The sequence below is a fragment of the Myxine glutinosa genome, unplaced genomic scaffold (assembly GCF_964187855.1).
Source record: "Myxine glutinosa unplaced genomic scaffold, kmMyxGlut1.1 SCAFFOLD_802, whole genome shotgun sequence".
NCBI lineage: Eukaryota > Metazoa > Chordata > Myxini > Myxiniformes > Myxinidae > Myxine > Myxine glutinosa.
Genome location: NW_027616897.1, coordinates 38,380 through 57,175, shown reverse-complemented (window position 1 = coordinate 57,175; position 18,796 = coordinate 38,380). Strand labels below are relative to the sequence as shown.

The following is an 18,796-nucleotide window of genomic DNA, read 5'->3' as shown; positions in this document are numbered from 1 at the left end:
AAACTAAGTCGGTGGTACCTGTACAACCCACGATGCGTGTTGATGGTAAGATACTGTTTCGAATTCTCGTCCAAGCAGAGCTGTAGATAGGCGGATTTGAGATCGAGTTTCGTAAAAGTCTTGCCTCCCGTGAGACGAGCATAGAGGTCTTCGATCCTCGGGATTGGATATTTATCCAATGAAGAACACCTGTTCACGGTCATTTTATAATCTCCACATATGCGGATGGACTGGTCCGATTTTATGACCGGAACGATGGGCGCAGCCCATTCAGCATACTGGATTTGCTCGATGATCCCCAGATTTTCAAGATTATCCAGTTCCTTGTCAATCCGCTCATGCAGGGCGAAAGGGACTGGGCGAGCCCTGCAAAATATAGGATTGGCATCCCGGTCAACCCTGAGTTTAGCCGTATGTCCTTTCAAGGTTCCAAGCTCATCCTTGAAGACATCCGGGTACGTATCCAGCACATTTTTGAGTGTGTATGCTGCTGTAGGAGAAACGCTGGCTGCCCGGAGTTGATGAATGCTTTCCCACTTCAGTCGAATTATGCTCAACCAGTTCCTGCCGAGTAAGGAAGGGCCCTTTCCAGGAATGACGATCAGGGGTAGGTGAAACTCACGGTTATCGTAGCCCACCGTGACGTCACATGTACCGCAGGGAACAATCTTCTCACCTGTATAGGTGGAGAGTCCATAGGTAGTAGGTTTCAGATGGGGTCGGTCAGCATCACTCCACAGGTTTGTGAAAACAGCATGGCTGATGAGCGAGACGGCTGCACCAGTGTCGACCTCCATTTGCAATAGTCGATTGTTGACGACAACATTGGCAAGAAGAGGGTCCCGCCTATGGTGAGAATCAATATGAAGCAGGTCATACGATTCTGAGTTGTCGGAAACAGAGCTCACCTGGTCAAGCTCGGGTTCCTCCAAACCGATAAACTGATGAATCTTGTCAGCAGCTTTCCCTTTTCCCGATTTGCGAGTGATGCAAGCTGGAGCAATATGGCCGGTTTTCGAACAGAAATGGCAGGTGGCATCTTTGAACCGACACGTCTCCGGAGGGTGCTTTCCGTTGCACCGAAAACAGTTGTTGTGGGTTTGAGACTGCACTGGCTTCTGACGAGGAGCCTTGTTCCAACGTTTTGGCTGAACATGATCCAACCGATTCACAGCAGGGCTGGTAGGCCTACCAGACGAGCGAGTGGCACCGATGCTTGTAGCGTTGCGCTCAGCATTTTCCATGGAAATGGCGGTGTCTCTGGCATTTTGGAACGTCAGTCTTCTCTCAGCAAGCAGGCGTCTACGAGTGCGGTCATCGGACATGCCAACCACCAGCAAATCACGAAGCATGTCATCGATCGTGTCCCCAAACTCACACAGATGTGACAGTTTTTTGAGGTGTGCAATGAAGTCTGCGATCGACTGACCTTGCTGCTGTCTGCACATGTAAAAATTAAACCGACACAGGAGGTCTGAAGGAGCTGGATTGCAATGTTCCTTCAAAGCGGCCTTGAGCTCTGCATACGTGAGCTCCTGGATTGTCCGAGGCCGAATCAGGTTTTTAACAAGTGTGAACGTCTCACCTCCGCAAACGGACAGGAAGACGGCCTTCATCCGGCCTTCGGTCGCGATGCCGTTCGCCTCGAAGTAGAAAGACAACCGCTCAGAATACGTGTCAAAATCCCCCTCATGAGGGTCGAATTCATCGATATGGCCGAAAGATGTCATGGTCTAGATGTTTATCCTCGTCGCCATGTAAAGTATCTCGACAAACTACGATCAATTGTCGTACGCGTTTATTCACTCTGCCGTTCAAGGCCCGATTCACAGCAGCGCCATCCGAGCTCTGGCGTAGGGATACAACCCGGTCCCGGTGTAGGGATACAACGGTGAACATTTGCACTGCATACATGACACCAACCCACTGAAACCTAATTGGTGCTGATCAAGTACCCAACCCACTCAATCATAATCGGTGCTGATCAAGTACCCACCCCACTCAATCATCATCGGTGCTGATAGAGTACCCAACCCACTAAAACCTAATCGGTGCTGATCAAGTACCCAACCCACTCAAACGTAATCGGTGCTGATCAAGTACACACCCCACTCAATCATCATCGGTGCTGATCGAGTACCCAACCCACTGAAACCTAATTGGTGCTGATCAAGTACCCAACCCACTCAATCATAATCGGTGCTGATCAAGTACACACCCCACTCAATCATCATCGGTGCTGATCGAGTACCCAACCCACTGAAACCTAATTGGTGCTGATCAAGTACCCAACCCACTCAATCATAATCGGTGCTGATCAAGTACCCAACCCACTCAATCATAATCGGTGCTGATCAAGTACCCACCCACTCAATCATAATCGGTGCTGATCAAGTACCCAACCCACTCAATCATAATCGGTGCTGATCAAGTACCCACCCACTCAATCATAATCGGTGCTGATCAAGTACCCACCCCACTCAAGCCTAATCGGTGCTGATCAAGTATACACCCCACTCAATCATAATCGGTGCTGATCAAGTACCCACCCCACTCAAACCTAATCGGTGCTGATCAAGTACCCACCCACTCAATCATAATCGGTGCTGATCAAGTACCCAACCCACTCAATCATAATCGGTGCTGATCAAGTACCCACCCACTCAATCATAATCGGTGCTGATCAAGTACCCACCCCACTCAAACCTAATCGGTGCTGATCAAGTATACACCCCACTCCCCTGTGCGCTACGTAATATATAGACATCCCGTCAACATTTCGGTTCCTCGATGAAAATCCATTTTTGAACCAACGGACTTCGTTAAGGCTTCGTACCTGCTCGGTTGGTTGGACAAGTCAAAGGGGAACCTTATCCTTAAATGATGTATTTTTCACTTTAATCACAAATAATATAACAAGGTTTCGATGCAAGTGTTCGCAGACGTCACACACATCGGTCGAGAGTACAAGCGCTGACAGACATCGCCGCGGACATAAAGATTAAAGGACACACGACTCGACACGAGATGGACGTCGCGGGGATCCGAGTCGGAGTGCACGGTGTCATGGCTCTGGGGATGGCCGTGCTCGGCGCCGCGTGCGTGGCCCTGCTCGCCCTCTCCCTGCTGTCCGCCTGCCTCGTCCCGTTCGCCGTCGGATGGCTGCGCGACAGACCGCGCATGTTCGACGCCGACGAGGTGTCGCGTCTCGCTCGCCAGTTCTCGGGTGAGAGCATCGTGCCGTGCGGGGCCGCGGCCTGCGTCGCGCCGGGCGGCCCGCGCTCGCCTAGACTAGGGTGGCCGCGGCTCCGCTGGTTGCGGGGTGGGTGGGGATTCGTGAGGAAACCCTCCCTGGCGGCATCACGTTTCGGATCGAATTTCACGGAATCGTCCGTCTCCCCCGTGTTGTCCGTTAGTTTCCATAACCTGTGCTGTGATTGCGGACACTCGCCAGGACGTGTTTGTGTGGTATTTATTGGCTGCTGCGTCTGTTTGGTTTATTTACGATATTGAAGGAGCTGGGCTCCAACGCGAGTTGATTGACGCGACCAAAGATGGAAATTCGTCCGAGTAGGTTTAATAAATGTATCACACTCGGGTACTCTCCAAAAGCCCGTTTATCGGGCAGCAATATATATACACATTTATGTCGGGAAGTTTGCCCGGCAAAAGCTATACCGGGCATGCCCGGGTGTCAAGGGCGAGCCTTGGAAAGGCGAGTCTGGACCTGCCCGGGCGTGTTTGGCTGCGGCCTGGCAAGTCGAGGCTGGGCGTGCCCGGGCGCTCTGGGCGAGCCCTGGAAAGGCGAGTCTGGACCTGCCCGGGCGTGTTTGGCTGCGGCCTGGCAAGTCGAGGCTGGGCGTGCCCGGGCGCTCTGGACGAGCACTGGAAAGGCGATAGCGGGCATGCCCGGACGCTCTGGGCGAGCCCTGGAAAGGCGATAGCGGGCATGCCCGGACGCTCTGGGCGAGCCCTGGAAAGGCGATAGCGGGCATGCCCGGACGCTCTGGGCGAGCCCTGGAAAGGCGATAGCGGGCATGCCCGGACGCTCTGGGCGAGCCCTGGAAAGGCGAGAGCGGGCATGCCCGGGAAAGACGAGACCGGGCGTGCCCGGGAGGTTCGGGCGTGCCAGGGAACAGTGAGTCCGGGCATGCCCGGGAGAGGCGCGTCTGGCCGTGTTCTGGCCGGTGCAAGGCGATTGTGTGCATCCAGCGGTAACCGCTACACACGCCCCTCCAGAATCGACCTGCACCGGCAGGGTCAATTTAAGGGGGGTCCGGATGACCCGGCCGAAGCGACCCCTGGAGGGTCGTGGGGAGGGGTCCGATGTGGTGGTGGGTGGTCGAGCGGGGGGAACTGTGGACGGGGGGCGGCCTCGCCACGGAGGAAGGGCCAACCGTGGTGGTCGGTCGACGTCCATGTGCGCCGGTTTGAGGCGGTCCACAGAAATCCGGTCCGGCCGGCCGCCGAAGTCGACGATGAAAGACTTGTCGCCCCGTCGCAGGACCCGGAAGGGCCCCTCGTACGGCGGCCGGAGTGGCCCCCGGTGCGCGTCATGACGCACAAAGACGTACTCCGCTGTGCGAAGCGCCGGGGGGACGTAGGACTGGGGGCCACCGTGGCGGGACGTCGGCACGGGGGCAAATCGTCGGGCGGCCTCCTGGAGGTCCGAGCGCTGGCGAGCGGCGGACCAGGGACTGGTAGCGTCGGGCACGAATTCGCCCGGGACGCGGAGCGGCTGGCCGTAGACGAGCTCGGCGGCGGACGCCTGGAGGTCTTCCTTAGGGGCCGTGCGAAGGCCCAAAAGGACCCACGGCAGCCGGTCGGCCCAACCGTCGTCCTGAAGGCCGGCCATGAGTGCGGCCTTCATGGAGCGGTGAAACCGCTCGCACAACCCGTTGGCTGGGGGTGGTAGGCCGTGGTGCGGTGCAGCGTGACCCCCAACGAACGGGCGACCGCGTCCCAAAGCCCCAAAGTTCGCCGTGAACTGTGGGCCGCGGTCGGACGAGATGTCCGCTGGTGCGCCGAAGCGTGCGACCCAGGTGGCGATGAACGCCTGCGCCACGTCGGCGGTGGTGGTGGAGGTGAGGGGCATGGCCTCCGGCCACCTGGTGGTCCTGTCCACCATGGTGAGCAGGTGGGTGAACCCCCGCGAGGGGGGCAGGGGACCCACCAGGTCCACGTGGACGTGGTCGAAACGCCGTTCAGGCACGGCGAAAGGTGCCAGCGGGGCCTGGGTGTGGCGGTGGACCTTGGCTCGCTGGCAGGCCGTGCAGGCGTTGGCCCAGTCGCGGATGTTTCGTCGAAGGCCGTGCCAAACGAAACGCGCCGACACCAGCTTCTGAGAAGCTTTCCGGCCCGGGTGAGAAAGGCCGTGGATGGAGGCGAAGATGCGGCACTGCCAGGAAACGGGCACGATGGGGCGAGGCTGGCCCTGGGAGACGTCGCAGAGCAGGACGGTGCCCGCGAATGGGATGTCGGCCAGGGGGAGGCCCGTGTCCGCCGCGCGGAGTGCCTGCACCGAGGCGTCGGTGGTCTGGTCGGCCGCCATGAGCGCGAAGTCCACGCCGAGGTGGACCGCGTTCGCGCTGGCCCGCGAAAGGCAGTCGGCCACGGCGTTGTCTTTGCCGGCGACGTGCTGGATGTCCGTGGTGAACTCCGACACGGCGGAGAGGTGGCACTGCTGGCGGGCCGACCACGGCTCCTTGACCTTAGCCATTGCGTAGACCAACGGCTTGTGGTTGACGAAAGCCATGAACGGGCGGCCCTCCAGGAGGTGTCGGAAATGGCGAACGGCCAGGAATAGCCCGAGCAGCTTGCGGTCGAACGTGCTGTAGTTTAACTCGTTCGGCCGGAGTTGCCGGCTGAAAAAAGCGAGTGGCTGCCAAACCCCGTCCACCCATTGCTAATGGACGGCGCCCACCGCGTAGTTGGAGGCGTCCGTAGTGAGGGCGATGGGCGCGTTGAGCACCGGGTGAGCCAGCAGCGTTGCGTCGGCGAGGGCCCGTTTGGCGCTGGCGAAGGCCGCGTCCATGGCCGCGGACCAAACAATGTCATGCTTGGCCGGCTTGCCCCGGAGGGCCTCGTAAAGGGGCCGCATGAGCTGAGCAGCGCGGGGCACGAATCGGTGATAAAAATTCACCATGCCGAGGAACTCTTGGAGGGCCTTGATGGAACGGGGACGCGGGAACGTGGTGATGGCCTCGACCTTGGTCGGCAGCGGCACGGCCCCGGTCTTGGTGATGCGGTGGCCCAAAAAGTCAACGGTCGTCGCGCCGAAGTGGCATTTGACCGAGTTGACAATTAAGCCGTGCTCGCTGAGGCGACCGAACAGTGTTCGGAGGTGGAGGAGGTGCTCGGCGCGGGACGTGCTGGCGATGAGGATGTCGTCCAGATAGACGAAAAGAAACGGCAGGTCGCGCAGCACGCCGTCCATCAAGCGCTGGAACGCCTGGGCCGCGTTCTTGAGGCCAAACGGCATCTGCAAAAATTCGAACAGGCCGAACGGCATGATGACGGCCGTCTTCGGGACGTCGGCCGCCCGGACAGGTACCTGGTGGTAGCCCCGTATCAGGTCAATTTTCGAAAAGATGACCCGTCCCGCCAAACGGGCGGAAAAGTCCTGAATATGCGGGATCGGGTACCTGTCGGGGGTGGTAGCGTCATTGAGACGGCGGTAGTCGCCACACGGGCGCCATCCACCCCCCGGCTTTGGCACGATGTGCAGTGGCGAGGCCCACGCGCTATCGGAGCGCCGCACGATGCCGAGGTGCTCCAACGCGTCGAATTCGGCCTTCGCCACGGCGAGCTTGGCTGGGTCGAGGCGGCGGGCCCTGGCGTAGACCGGCGGGCCCGTAGTGGGTATGTGGTGCTCGATCCCGTGCCGCACGGCGACGGCCGAAAACGTCGGCCGCGTGAGGGCCGGGAATTCCACGAGCAGGCGAGCGAACTCGTTCGTTGCCGGGAGGGCGCACGCCAGTTCGGTCGGCGCGGAGCTGCTCATTGTGCACGCCAGGGAGCTGAAGGTCTCGGCGTGGACAAGGTGACGTCGTTTGACGTCGACCAGCAGCCCGTGCGCGCAGAGGAAGTCGGCGCCCAGCAAAGCCACGGGGACGCTGGCGGTAACAAAAGTCCATTGAAAGCGCTGGCTGCCGAAGCGGAGGGTGACGACGCGTGGGCCGAAAGTGCGTATGGCCGAGCCATTAGCAGCGACCAAAGAGGGGCCGCAAACTGCGTCCAGCCTGTCCTGCTCGGAGGCGGGTATGACGCTCAGTTGGGCGCCGGTGTCGCACAGGAAACGCCGCCCAGACGCTTTGTCCCGAATAAACAGCAAGTTGCCCGAGTGGCCGGCGCTCATGGCTGGGAATGAACGCCGGCCCGGCCGTTTCCCGACCTGCCGAAAGTGCACGGGGGCCGGCACGTCCGAGCCTTGTGTCCGAACCTGGCGTGGTAATAACACCACGCCCGGTCAGGTGGAGGCCCCGGCCGTCGTGTCGGAAGCGGGCGGTGCGGCGTGGCGGCTGCCAGTTGCACCGGCAGTTCGGCCTCCAACCGCGCAGGGCGCTCGGGCGTCGTGGGCGTCGCCTCGGACGGCGGCGGGCTCCAGGTAACTGCGCCGATGTGCTGGCCCGCCGAGGAGATCTTATCGGCTTCCCTGGCGAGGGCGCGGGAATCCGTGATCAACGTGCCAGCCAGGGCGAGGCGTACCGGGTGAGGCAGCTGGCGAAGGAACAGCTCGCTGAACAGAAAATCCGGAGAGTGCTCACCGAGCAACGAGAGCATATAGTCCATGCGCTCGGACGGGCGCGTGTCGCCGAGCTCGGGCAGGTCAAGCAGGCGCCGTGTGCGTGCTGCCGGTGAGAGGGCGAAAGCGTCGAGGAGGAGTGTCTTCAGCGCGTCGTATTTGTCAGCAGCCGGCGGGTGCTGGAGGAGGCTCAAGGCGCGGGCCGCGGTGGCGGAACCGAGCGCCGCCACAACATGGTGGAAGCGGGTGTCGTCCGCGGTGATGCCTCGCAGGGCGAACTGAGAGTCCGCCTGAGCGAACCAAACAGCCGCGTGAGCCTCCCAGAAGGTAGGCAGTTTAAGCGTCACTGCCGTATCCATGTCGGTAGGTCACCAATGAAGGAGCTGGGCTCCAACGCGAGTTGAAAGAATTGACGCGACCAAAGATGGAAATTCGGCCGAGTAGGTTTAATAAATGTATCACACTCGGGTACTCTTCAAAAGCCCGTTTATCGGGCAGCAATATATATACACATTTATGTCGGGAAGTTTGCCCGGCAAAAGCTATACCGGGCATGCCCGGGTATCAAGGGCGAGCCTTGGAAAGGCGAGTCTGGACCTGCCCGGGCGTGTTTGGCTGCGGCCTGGCAAGTCGAGGCTGGGCGTGCCCGGGCGCTCTGGACGAGCACTGGAAAGGCGATAGCGGGCATGCCCGGACGCTCTGGGCGAGCCCTGGAAAGGCGATAGCGGGCATGCCCGGACGCTCTGGCCGAGCCCTGGAAAGGCGATAGCGGGCATGCCCGGACGCTCTGGGCGAGCCCTGGAAAGGCGATAGCGGGCATGCCCGGACGCTCTGGGCGAGCCCTGGAAAGGCGAGAGCGGGCATGCCCGGGAAAGACGAGACCGGGCGTGCCCGGGAGGTTCGGGCGTGCCCGGGAACAGTGAGTCCGGGCGTGCCCGGGAACAGTGAGTCCGGGCATGCCCGGGAGAGGCGCGTCTGGCCGTGTTCTGGCCGGTGCAAGGCGATTGTGTGCATCCAGCGGTAACCGCTACAATATCGATTTATGTTCAATCCAATATGGCTGCCAAAACACGTGACTGATGACGTCATCAATTTAATTTTCCCATCTTTTTGTGTCGATAATGCTCAACAAATTTCAAACTGATCGGATAAGGTGTTCTTAGGCACCGATGACATCATAATGAATTTTTTTTTTTTTGTATACTATACATGATCGAGGCTCATGAAAGAGCTAACATTTATCACACAAACAAATCAAACAGACAAACAAAGTATATAAAAAGGGGAGCAGTAGACAAGATGGGGAGAGAAGGGGAAGCACACAAACACAACATTTGAGAGCAGGGACATCGGGAGATCTGTGTGAGGGAGAGGGCTTGGGGGGAGAAGGCGTGGGAAGGGGGTTGGGGGGGGGGGGTGGGAGAAGTATAAAACACAAGGACTTCCAGGACAGAGGTTGGTATTTCAAAAAAGTGGATTTGGGGTGAAATTAGCGGGGGTAGAAAAGATCAAGGTTTTGGATGGGGGAGGATAAGAGATGGTGGTGAACAGCTGTTTTAAAGACCTGGAGGGAGGAGTGGGATTGAAGGGAGTGGGGGGAGTTTGTTCCAGAGGCGGGAGAAAAGAGGAATGAAGGAGTGAATGTGAGCAGAGAGTCTTGATTTTGGCAGTTTAACCACAATAGCCCAGGAGCATTAGGTTAGGACCTAGAAGAAATTAGTAGAAAGCTGATTTTTTGCACAGAGCTTCAGAATACCATGTGGATGCCCACAATATAAAGTCCCACGAGTCCCACCTTGTGGAATGTTCAAAATTCAAGATGGCCGCCGGTTGGATGGAAAATATATAAATATGGATAACTTCTGCCTAGAACCTCATAAAAGTGCACTTTTCGTGGCTAAATATATGTTTTAGCACACTAGGATTTTAATAGAATATATTTCAGTGACCTCAGATAATGATATGTAGATATAATCCAAGATGGCTGACAAAATTGCCACTGCTGTAATGCAAAAAAACATCAAAATCATGATAAGTTTAATTTGCTATTATTTTATTTAATGCAAAATGTTTCACATTGTGACCACAAGTCCTGCAAGAGGTAAACAACACATGGGGATTTGACATTTAATTACAATACGACACAAAAGCAGACCAACTCTTTGATCCCAGTCATCCCAACCTGATTCTAGTGTTTTGGACAGTACCATGTTAACTGAATGTCACTTTTCTTATTCCTGACTTAAACACTGTTATCACCCTCTAAATCAATGTCCCGAGAGTTTTTGCAATTATGGCCATTACAAACTACACAAGAGGGTACACTCCAGACCAGACTTGTAGCAAGTGCATCGTTTTCCACACCCCACCTTGCATCCACAAGATATCATTTTCAGCACTTTCTCAGGGGCGACAGGCCTATCAGTCTCGATTGGAACAAGTAGTCCCTCTCTGTACTGCCACCCCCACTCAGTTGGCAGCAGTTCATTCCCCTGCCACTGCTGAACAGCATGGTATGCTCTGTAGCTGTGGAATTTGGTAGCTGCCGAAGTAGGTGGGAGTGATTCCAGCTTCGGTAGATCTTGGATTATCTCTGCATATCATTATCTGAGGTCACTGAAAGATATTCTATTGAAATCCTAGGATGCTAAAAAATATATTTAGACATAAAAAGTATACTTTTATGAGGTTCGAGGCTGAAGTTATCGCAATTTATGCATTTTCCGTCTAACCGGCGGACATCTTGAATTTTGAAAATGCCACAAGGTGGGACTCGTGGGACTTTGTACTGTGGGTATCCACATGACATTCTGGAGCTCTGTGCAAAAAATCAGCTTTCTACTAATTTCTTCTAGGCTTCCCCTTCATTTTTGGCTAATGCTCCTGGGCTAACAAGAGGGTTACAGGCAGATCTTGTGCGACCTGTAGGAATATTTGGGGGACAGAGCCCAGAGAGAGCTGGGGGAGCAAGGCCGGAGAGGAGTCGGTGGAAGACAGAAAGACCACCAACCTGCCTGCGGTGAGTAAGTGATAGGCCCTTGGAGTTAGCTTCATCGCGGGAGATTCCAATGATTCTGAACGCTTTGGTTTCAACAGCGTGAAGACGAGCTAGGTGTGAGGCAGGAGCACCAGCCTAGAGGGGAAAGCAGTATTCCATTGAGCTGCGGATGAAAGCCTTGTATGTGGTGAGGATCACAGGTGTGCCAAGGAAGGACTTCGCACGACGGAGGATGCCCAGTCGGCGACTGGCTTTGGAGGCCAGATTTGAAATGTGGTTTTCCCAGGAAAGATCATGGCAGATAGTGAGACCCAAAAGCTTGAGTGACAGAACATCTTGAAGAGGATTATTCAAAAAGTGGATGGAAGGGTTGTCCAGTCGGTCTTTTCGGAGAGACATCTTAAGAGTGTGAGATTTGTCAGGATTGAAAGACATGTTCCACCTGTTTGACCAGTCTGTGATTTTGTCCAGGTCTGCAGAGAGTGAGGAGGCTGCAGACTGCCGATCTGAGGGATGAGGAATGGAGCGGCAGAGACTGGAGTCATCAGCAAAGAGATAGAGAGGATTTTCAAGAGAGTCAGAGAGATCATTGATGAATGAATGAATGAATGATCGTTGTAAGGCCATTTTCCCTGCTAGAGCAGGGGTTAGCCTTGCGGGCCCCATGACAATCATGGTTCCCTGTTTGAGGCAATGTTTTTATGGCCGGATGCCCTTCCTGGTGCCAACCTTTAGTCGCCTCTTACGATGCTCAGGGTGTACCTATTCTAAACCGGGGTACACACCGGGATCATTCATCCCAGCAAGCTGGTACTCAATTTGCCGACCTCGGAAGGATGACAGGCTGCGTCAACCCCCTTGGTGTTCATTTAGCGATCGACCGGGATTCAAACCCAGGATCCTAGGATCTCAAGCCGGCACCTTAACCGCTAAGCCAACACCAGGCTCTCTAAACAGAGAGATCATTGATGAAGACCAGAAAAAGCACAGGGCCCAGAACACTGCCTTGGGGAACTCCAGCCGGAACAGGAAGAGGAGATGAGAGAAACCCATTCAGGGCCACATGTTGACCATGACTGGAGAGGAGGTCCGCCAGCCATGCATGGAGATTTCCATGGATACCATAGGAGGAGAGTTTGGTGAGCAGAGCGGTGTGCCAGACCGTATCGAAGGCACGTGATATGTCAAGGGAGACGGCTCTAATTTCCTGTTTGGCATTGAGGACCTCCATCCATTTTTGAGACAGCAGAAGCAGCATGTCCAGAGTAGAATGACCTGGTCTGAAACCAAATTGATGATCAGAGCTCAAGCCATTGGAGAAGAGGAAGGATTTCATATCTGAAGCAATGATGGATTCCATGACTTTGCTGATAATTGGGAGAAGGCTGATTGGTCTGTTGTTGCTGGGATCTGTTTTTGCACCTTTTTTGTTTAAAGTGGTGATGTTGGCTGATTTCCAAGCAAATGGCAGATGACCTTGAGCAAATGAGAGGGTGAAGAGAACAGAGAGAGGGAGTGAAAGAGCGGAAGAACAGGATTTTAGGACCCGTGGGCTGATGCCGTCAGGTCCAGTTGCAGAATCAGAGTCGAGGGTTGACAGAAACTTTTCCACCTTGTCAGGAGGAAAGGACACTGAGTCCAGGAGCAGCTGGGTACGACTGGGTATGGTGGGTACAGATAGGGATGGGTTTGGGACACAAGATTTAGAGGCAAACACAGAGTTGAGGCATTCAGCTTTTTCACGTGCGGAGTCAGCTCTGTAGCTGTTTGAGGTAAGGGAGGGGATGCAGGGGGAACAAACACCAGAAACAGATTTGACCAGACGCCACCAGGATTTGGAAGAGGGAGGCAGATTTGAGAGTTCGGTCTTGAGAACGGAGAGATATTGTTTCCTGGCTCTCCTGAGGGTGGACACACACTTGTTTCGGGCTTTGTGAAAGGAAATGAGATTTCCTTCCGTTGGATTTGCTTTCCAGGAGGCGAAGGCAAGCTGTTTCTGGGAAACAGCCTCACCACAAGATTCCATGTACCATGGACAGGGAGGAAGGGTATGACAACTGAAGACGAGATGGGATAAATCTGTGCATGAGAGAGAGCAATTTACTTTGGAAGAATTCCCCGGATGAGTTGATGTCAGAGGCGGTAGAGATGGGAGACCAGTACAGATGATTTATGGCTGCTTGAGGACCGTGCCAGTTGGCCTGAGTGAAATGCCATACTCGTCGATGCTGAGTAGGCTCTCTGAGAATGGTCAGAGAGATGTCCACTTTAACAAGCACATGATCAGATGAGCCGATTGGAGCAGAAGAAGAGCAGCAGATATTTGCAGGGAAGTTAGTCATAACCAAATCCAGAAGAGAAGATGCTCCGTTGACTGAGATCCAGGTCGGGAAATTGACAGATTGTGTCAGTCCCAGTGAGTCGCAGAAGTCCTTTGCTGAGGAGCCATGGCTGGTGAGAGAGAGGTACCCACACCCAGCCAACTGGCATGGTGACAATAATTGAAATCACCACATATGAGGAAGAGAGAGTTGGGATGAGTAGATATAAGTTGGTCCATATTATCAGACAGCAAGATGTAGATGGAGTTATCACTGTTTGGTGGACGGTACAACACACATATGAACAAAAGGTGGGAGCGAAGGGGAAGCCATAGCCAGAGGTATTCCTGGGGGCGAGGTGGAGAGAGGGCAGTGCAGGACGAGTGAGGAAGAGAGTTTTTGATAAAGATAGCAACCCCACCTCCAGGACGAGGCTCAGGTCTATCATACCGGAGGAGGGAGTAACCCGGGAGAGATACTAAGGAATCAGAGAAATCATGAAGGAGGAAAATTTCTGTTAAGCAGATCAAGTCTGGTTTGTCAGAAGCAACCTGTATGGAGAGATCAGTCAAGTTTGAGCGAAGGCCCCAGATGTTTTAGGTCCATATCGTTAATGAAGAGGAAGGGGGAGCATCGGATACAGAACGGGGGGGGGGGGGGGGAGGGGTAGGGTAAGATGTGGTAGAGGAGTAAGAGGTAGGGAGAGCTGTTGACAGTGTGTCAGGGATTTCAGAATAGCTCGGAGAAAGGGAAGGATGGGGCGGACAAAAGGTTTGATGGTGATTGGGTGAGGCACAGCGAGGTGTTATTTGAGGAGGGGGAAGAGCGAGGCAAAAGGTTGAGGGAGATGGAGATGGAGGTGAGAGTTGGAAGGGGGAAGAAGCGGGGAGGACGCTTTGAGGAGGAGGGGTGAGAGGGGGGAAATGGAGAAGAAATGAGGGTGGGGAGATTTGAGGGGAGGGGTTAGGGGGGGAGTTTTTGAGGGGAGGGGCGAGTGGGAGTCTCGGAGGGGAGGGGTGGGGGGGGAGTTTAGGAGGGAAGGGGCAAGGGGGTAGATTTGAAAGGGATGGGTGATGGGGAAGATTTGAAGGGGAGGGGCAAGGGGGAGGATTTGGGATCGGCGATGGGGAAGATTTGGAGGGGAGGGGCAAGGGGGGAGATTTGAAAGGGATGGGTGATGGGGAAGATTCGGAGGGGGAGGGGTGAGTTTGGATTTTAGAGAGTGTTGTACGATTAATGGGAAATGAACATTTATTGCAAAATGAGTTTCTTGTGACCTTCAAGTCAAAGATACGTTTAAGGATGCTAGAGGGGGGGGGGGGGTGGAGTGCCAGTGAGTTTAGGGAATGGAGGAAAGAGGAACTGTAATAGATGGAGTTTTTTTTTGGAATGAATATATTTGGTGAGCAAGTCAAAAGCACCCTTTTAAAGAAGAAGAAGAAGAAAAAGGTGTTATAATATACGACAGAATACAGTACTTCAGGGGAAAGTTTAAACATTTTTCAATTTAACAGTGAAAACTATCTGGGGAAATGGGGGTGAAACACGTGATCGAAGAACGAACGAACGAATAAGAACAACGAATAAACGAATAAGAACAAAGAAGGAAATGTTTTTTGGTTGTTTTTTTTTGAGTTGGGGGGATATGGGGTGAAAAGATTGAGAAAAACTGAGAGAACAAAAGTAATTGGAGCACAATCGACCGCTGAGAGAAAAACAAAGCCTCAAGGTAGGACACGGTACTCGGCCTCAAAAAATGCGGCACGAAATAACAGACGATTTTTTATACAGGTATGAAAGATTAACACCGAGAATCTTCCTCTGGACACACCATAGGTACACACACCGAAAGATAAATACAGTTTCGACAAAAATACAATTGTGAACAATTACTTAACTTCGAAAACGTGGAGAACGTGTACAGCTTTGAAAAAACCGTGCCGTCGCTGCCAAGATCTCGTGAGATCTCGCGAGATGATTGTATGACGTATGTTGTTCCCGATGGGGAGTACTTGACAATGAGACGTTTCTATTTTTTCCACGGAGCAGTTTCGTTAATATAAAGGTGCAAAGTTTTTTGGATTTTCCAATATGGCGCCCGTACCACATGCCATATGACGTCATAATTGTCATTTTGAAAAATCTGCAGGAGGCGGCACTCCGATTAGTCAGGTTCACTATGTTAACAAATATAATTTCGTTCAAAATTTTGGTAGATTAGCAAAACTATACATTTTTGGAATATTCAGAGCATGAGGAATCCAAAAATTAATGTTTACATTTGCGTAGACACCTTTGCGAAAATGATACTCAGGACAGTGATGAAGATAGTCAGGTTCACTATGTTAACAAATATAATTTCTTTCAAAATTTTGGGATTAGCAAACCTGTACATTTTTGGAATCTTCAGAGCATGGAGAATCTGAAAATCAATGTTGGCATTTGCACAGACACCTGCATGGCCGCCATTTTGGATTTTGAAAATGGCCGCCATAAAATACATATTTTGCGCGATCTCGGCTTCTAGTCAACCTAGAGACTTCATTAAACATGCTATTCCTATGTTTTCTGGGTCAAGGAATCCAATAAAGGCCTCAAAATAGTGCTCAGGATTATAGAAAAGCAACAAACAAAGGTAATTGAAAACCATTGTCTTTATATTTGTGATATAACTGTATTACATAATACATGATATTGCAAGTCCTTTGAAGTTATAGGTTGTTATAGGAAGTTATAGGTAGTATCAGATTGAACTATAAGTCCTATACACAGGATCTACGAGGTCTATACCATTCAGGAATATACTTTTACAGATTTTCATCACTGTCCTGAGTGTCGTTTTCGCAAAGGTGTCTACGCAAATGTAAACATTAATTTTTGGATTCCTCATGCTCTGAATATTCCAAAAATGTATAGTTTTGCTAATCTACCAAAATTTTGAACGAAAAAACATAGTGAACCTGACTAGATGGTGAATATGCAGACAAACGGACCCAAACGCAATACCCTCTCCTCCCTCTGGTGAGGGTAACTAAACATTGCACGGCGAGTGAATCTTCCGAGGATGTTCTCACTCGTCTTGTGAACGCGGCCATGTTGGGAGTGGAGCCTCGCCGCTTGGTGATGGTGCACTCAATTGTCACCTAGTCACGGTACCCGCACGCAACCTGATGCAAGCCTGTTGTTGGCTTCAGGGTTAAGGTGCCTGCCTTAAGATGCCTTAAGATTCTAATCCTAAGTGATTCTTCACCATTGAGTGATTGGGCCAAAAATGATATACAGGACGATATTTCAAAAAGTTGTGGACGAGTTATGACCGAACTTGGTGTATGAGTTGGGTAGTAGGTGACAAGAACAAGCTGAGATTAAGATGCATCAAAAATGGCCGGATCCAGGTGAGTGATACAACCAATGGTCCTGTTTACTCTCCACTCATTCTCCCTCTTGTTTAGGGTTGGAGCCTGGAGTCGCTTTCCAGCGAGTGGCCACGGAACTCTTGCGCAGTCACCCGGGGCACGTCCTGCCGGAGGAGCAGAGGCATTGGGTGTTGCTTCCAGGCCGAGCCTCCGCCCGCTGTTTGCTGCACGCGTCTCTCACTGAACAGTTGCAGCTTTCTGGCACAGCACTTGATACAATAGCACAGTCTGGTGAGAGTCATCTCACAGTAAAATAAGTGACTTTGTAAACTACCCGCCTTTAGAGGCCATTTTTCCCCGCAGAGCAGGGGTTGGCCTTTTTTGGATACCGTGGTCCCCTTTTTGAAGCAATGTTTTATGGCCGGATGCCCTTCCTGCCGCCAACCCTGTTAGTCACCTCTTGTGACACACAGGGAATTACCAGTGAGAACTGGTGCTCAATTTGCTGACCTTGGAAGGATGATAGGCTGAGTCAACCCACCTGGCATTAATTCAGCGATCGACCAGGATTTGAACCCAGGATACTAGGATCCCAAGCCGGCACCCTAACCACTTGGCCAACACCTGACTTTGTAAACTGAAGGATGTTAATCATTGCTCAAAGGTCTATGCACCGTGGGATATACACGTACCTGTTACAATTTGCAAGTAACCTTACCGGCTCGGCATGCTTGTCCGATCTCTAGATTTCATTTTGACCGACTGTAATGACCCCGAATGATCAACAGATTTGCAATCGGTCCTGTATCTGCTGCACTTCCTGGCTGATTTGCATCATTTCAGGAGGCACAGTTAGTTCTCCTGAAGCAGTACCCATATTGGATTAGGCCAGGGAATCTTTGGTCAGGGTACGAGCACACACAGTGCCATAATCTTTGATGCCCACCAGCATTTCTGGCCTTTAATACCCACCAGGGATTTTTAATACCCACCAGCAAATGTAAGCAGACCTTCTGGATCGCTTACCCAGTGGGTGCAATGCCCCGTCTGTGAAGCTCCAGGCTAACGCTCGTTAAAGGGGACTCTAACCTGGACTACGCTGCTCATAGGGAGAGCGTGCTATCTTCGAACTTTCCAGCCAGTCCAGATTGCTGAGGAATGTTCTGGAGTTACTCATTTGTACAACTCCAATGTAAATCCATATAGAACTAGAAATAGGCGCCCATTGAAGAATTAGGAAACCCATTTTTTGACCAAATTTGACACCTCCCGAAAATATTACATAAACTCTCGATGAAGACACCCCCACCCCCTATTTCATACTTTAGACCTTGGATGCTAGGTTTAAAGCTATTATTTGTGTGCTGAGACCATCGTTCTGGTGATGACGTCACACAGATGACACAATGACCCTGGATCTTTTCTGGAATTTTTAGAGGCGGTACCTGCTAGATTGGGTTTTTGTTTTTTTACTTTACCACCTCAAAAATTATAATTAAAAACCACGTCCAGTTCTTTGTTAATTAAATCAAAAGTACTCCTTTAACTTTTTTTTATCGTTGGACCAAACTTATCCAGTGCCTCGCTCCAGGGAATTGATGCAAAGAAAGGTGTGTATGTACAATTGTCCAACAACAACAACAATAAATAATTTATGTGAAGATCTGAAAGCTTTTTAAAAGTGGATGTACGATTTTCATAATTTCAAGCGGCAACTTGACAATTTTAAGCACAACAGCTGCTCATCAAATCGATTCTATCTCCTCTATTGCTCTTTAAAGAGTGTTGTGCCTGCATGTTGGTCATTACCTCCGCCACCAAAGGTGGATGGAGGTTATGTTTTCACCCCTGTCTGTCTGTTTGTCCGATTGTCTGTCTGTCCGTTTGTGAACAAAATATCTCAAAAAGTTGTGGATGGATTCGGACGAAATTGAGCAGAGATGTAGCTTATGTGACGAGGACGAAATGATTCGATTTTGGTGAAGATCCGGATTCGGATCCGGCTACAATAATTTTTTAAGTTCTTCTTCACCATTCGGAGATAGGGCCAAAAACTATACATAGCAGGATATCTCAAAAAGTTATGGATTTGGACGAAACTTGTTGGACAGGTTGTGTGTGCGACAAGGAAGAATCGATTCAAATTTGGTGAAGATCTGGATCCAGCTAGTAGAATTTTGTAAGTGGTTCTTCACCATTGAGTGATATGGCCAACCAGGCAGAGGTTTGCTCTCTCCTGAGTGCCGTTCTAGTTTGACTTGTGTTGAGTCCAAGGACTGACCTGTACGGAAACCGTTCTGGAAGGGTCGCATGCATATTTATTACAACACTTGATGTAATGAATTGAGGGTTAGTCTCGTCTAGAGGTAGGCACACT

At 52.3% G+C, this 18,796-nt stretch overlaps 1 protein-coding gene across 1 annotated transcript in view; it reads left to right on the top strand.

Annotated features, from left to right (window-relative positions):
- The first annotated feature begins 2,814 nt into the window (after positions 1 to 2,814).
- The window catches only part of SIGMAR1 (sigma non-opioid intracellular receptor 1), a 32,534-nt gene continuing 16,552 nt past the window's right edge, over positions 2,815 to 18,796 (top strand). Inside the window, exons 1-2 of the mRNA XM_068102366.2 lie at positions 2,815 to 3,226; positions 16,516 to 16,710. Coding sequence (XP_067958467.2) covers positions 3,028 to 3,226; positions 16,516 to 16,710 — 394 coding nt within the window. The 5' untranslated portion in view covers positions 2,815 to 3,027. The remainder of the gene's footprint in view (positions 3,227 to 16,515; positions 16,711 to 18,796) is intronic.